This window comes from Nicotiana attenuata, unplaced genomic scaffold (genome assembly GCF_001879085.1).
Source record: "Nicotiana attenuata strain UT unplaced genomic scaffold, NIATTr2, whole genome shotgun sequence".
Taxonomy (NCBI): domain Eukaryota; kingdom Viridiplantae; phylum Streptophyta; class Magnoliopsida; order Solanales; family Solanaceae; genus Nicotiana; species Nicotiana attenuata.
Genome location: NW_017671493.1, coordinates 238,118 through 241,491, shown reverse-complemented (window position 1 = coordinate 241,491; position 3,374 = coordinate 238,118). Strand labels below are relative to the sequence as shown.

Genomic DNA, 3,374 nt, shown 5'->3' with positions numbered 1-3,374 from the left:
CTTACATTTTGGTAGTTGTGGACTATGTGTCAAATGGGTTGAAGCTGTGGCTTTACCCAGCAATGAAGCTCGAAGTGTGGTGGCATTCTTGAAAAAGAGCATCTTCACGAGGTTTGGTACTCCGAGGGCCAGTATTAGTGATGGGGGTTCGCATTTTTGAAACCAGGCTTTTGATACCTTACTCACAAAGTATGGTGTCACTCATAAAGTCTCAACCCCCTACCATCCTCATGCAAGTGGACAGGTTGAAGTCTCCAACCGAGAGATCAAGAGTATTTTATCAAAGACTGTGAATGCCAACTAAACGGATTGGTCAAGAAAACTTGATGATGCTCTTTGGGATTATAAGACGACCTACAAGATGCCGATTGGGATGTCTCCATATTGATTAGTGTTTGGGAAGGCATGTCATCTTCTGGTAGAACTTGAGCATAAGGCCATGCGGGCTTTGAAAAAGTTGAAACTTGAGTGGGATATCGCTGCAAACCTAAGAGTGGCATATTTGAATGAGCTTGATGAATTCCGGTATCATGCCTACAAAAGTTCGTCCCTTTACAAGGAGAAGATGAAGTACCTCCATGACAAGTATATCCATAACAAGGAGTTTAATGAGGGTGATCTTGTGCTTTTGTTCAATTCCCGGTTACGGATGTTCCCGCGCAAGTTGAAGTCAAAATGGAGTGTCCCCTTTGAAGTGGTGAATGTAACCCCCTTTGGTGCTCTAGATTTGAAAATTAAGAACAATGAGGTGTTTAGAGTCAATGGGCACCGGGTTAAGCATTATCTTGGCAAGGTTGATGATGGCCACATGGTGGCGATTCTCCATTTCACATTGATAGGTTACAAGTACTTTGGTCATAAGTACTTTACTTTATGTTTTGATGATCTAACGAACTTACTATCCAGAACCAGATAAGGAACCTGTTACACATTTACAAGACCTTATGATCACAAGGTTCCAGGTTGGGATTCAGCGTGGAATATGATTCCACTCTTTAGAGTGGAAGGAACAGCTAAGGGAACAGGTCCCTACCAGTTCCCGAGGAGACTGTACGAAGTCAATCCAGCTAGAAAGTTGTTGCCTGCACACGCTATAGTGCAGGAACACTGATACAGTCAACTTTCCAGGGAAGACTTTTTACCTACCTTGCTTACATCATTATAAGTGATGTCACACACATATATATACATTCAAGGGAGGTAAAACACAATACTTGAACACTTAGAGTTTTCACTCAAACTCATTTGGGTTGCTAAATCTAACCCTTGATTTCCTTGTGCAGGGAGCAGTGAAGGTGAGCAGCCAACAATGGCATAGGGACAGTAGCTGCTCAAAACACATGAAGGAAAATACGATCAATTTCCTTTACTAAAAGGCCTGCAAGGAGAGAGTGTACCCTTTTGAAAATAGCTAAAAGGGGTACATTTTAGGAGTTGGAAGATATGTGTCAAGGGCAATAAAGTGAAATTCTTGTCCAGGATATGCGCAATCTCAAAACCTATGACTGGTGAGGTGATGCTGTAGCCAAAAGATACAAGAATACTTATGTTGCTAGGTTTGAGCCTTTGTAAAGCGGTGATATAAGTTGGTTGAGAGTTGTTGAAAACAATGCTGAACTATGGGACAAAAGGAAGGGATATGCAAGTGTTTTATGACTGAATATACTGGCCCTGAAGGACCTGGTTCGTGATCTGACCAAGTTGAGTATCAAGGAACACAACGTGTATAATACATGTGCAAAAGGAAAGTATGTCAGATCTCTATTTAAGCCCAAAAGGGGGAAGTCGGCACCTCAATTCCACTTGGGCTCTGCTCTTCAAAACCAAGGATGAGATTTTTCAAGTAATTGTGGCTTTTGTCAAGAAGATCCAGGTATAGATAGAAACAAATGTGGCCTGTATCAGATCAGATCATGGAACATGTTTGGATAATGCCAAAGTGGATGAATGTTGTATTCAAGGAAGAATTACTCAACCGCTTATCTCCATGAACACCACAACAAATGGAGTTGTGGAAAAGAAGAAAGGGGCTCTTGAAGATTGGGCACGGTCAATATTATTTGATAGAGGGATTGCAAACATCTTGGCCAAAGTTGCTGACTCAATTGAGGATATCTAGGTACAATTGTTATGCTCTCAACAATGGGAATGATCAACTTTGAAAATATGATGGTAAAAGAGATGGAGGAATCTTCCTGATGTACTCGTATCAAGAGAGAATAAAAATACTGATCAAGGTAGAGAACGCTCATTGATTCCAGCAACAAACCTGGTCCCGCGTCTACAACAACAGGAGCTGAAAAATGAGTTATTGAAAAAGGTTTTGGTATAGAAGCATCACAGGTCATCAACACTCCCATTCCCACAGCTACACGCCCAGACATGGATGAACCTAGTTCTCCTCTAAATCAAACTATGCATAGAGACATCACTGAAAGACTCCTGTATCTCACTGCAAGTAGACCGGACATCATGCTCAGAGTTGCGTTCTGTGCAAGGTTTAAGTCAAATTCAAAGGATTCTCATCTGAAGGCTGGTGTAAGAATTTTAAGATATCTTAGAGGAACACGGAACCTGGTTCTCTACTATCCTTCAAGTAATGTATAGGAGAAGCTCGCCTAAAATGGGACATTCTCTAGGTTCCTGTCTTGTGTCATGAGGCTCAAGGAAGAAAAATTCAATGGCACTCCAACAACTGAAGCAGAATATGTATCATCAGCCTCCTGTTGTGCTCAAATGTTGTGGACCAAGCAGCAAATTGGAAGAACTTGAGTCCAACTCAAGCGGGCCAAATACATTGATTGTTGAAGATCAAGTTGCAGACATCTTCACCAAAAGCCCTGGGAAGAAAGCATTTTGAGAAAAATCGCCTTGCACTAGGGGATGATAAAACCCAACTGAGAACCTGGTTCCTCATGATTGGTTATGAAAGTCATAGTCAGGTAAAAGCTAGCTAAAGTGTTTTCTGGCTAAGTCTAACTCGCCTCTATACCGTTGCAGGTAGACACGCATGATGACTACAGAAGCAGATGCTGCAGTGCATGCTGAATAAGGGGTTAAACTCACTTGCCAGACCTATTAGGGAACCTGGTTTTCCTGATACAGGTTAGTAGCTTCTTTGTTCTTTCATACACAATTTAAAATGGACAAAAACAATGCCACATCATTATCAACATGACAGTATCTTTAAGATGTGTCTTTTCATCCAAAGCGTCACACCTTTTTCTGCTCGATACAACTCCCCAAGCAAAACGGTTGCCACCATTTCAGAACTGGTCCCTCATCATAAATAAATCAATATCATAACCCTTCTCTTCCAAATTCAAAAACTTCTCCTTGTCTTCTCTCTTCTCAATTCACAACCCTGCGAGTAC

General features: G+C 41.5%; 1 protein-coding gene across 1 annotated transcript; it reads left to right on the top strand.

Annotated features, from left to right (window-relative positions):
* The first annotated feature begins 2,382 nt into the window (after positions 1-2,382).
* Positions 2,383-2,860, top strand: LOC109208619. The gene is made up of 2 exons (XM_019371747.1): positions 2,383-2,596; positions 2,661-2,860. Exons 1-2 carry the CDS (start codon positions 2,383-2,385, stop codon positions 2,858-2,860), a joined length of 414 nt encoding a protein of 137 aa, XP_019227292.1.
* Positions 2,861-3,374: the final 514 nt, after the last annotated feature.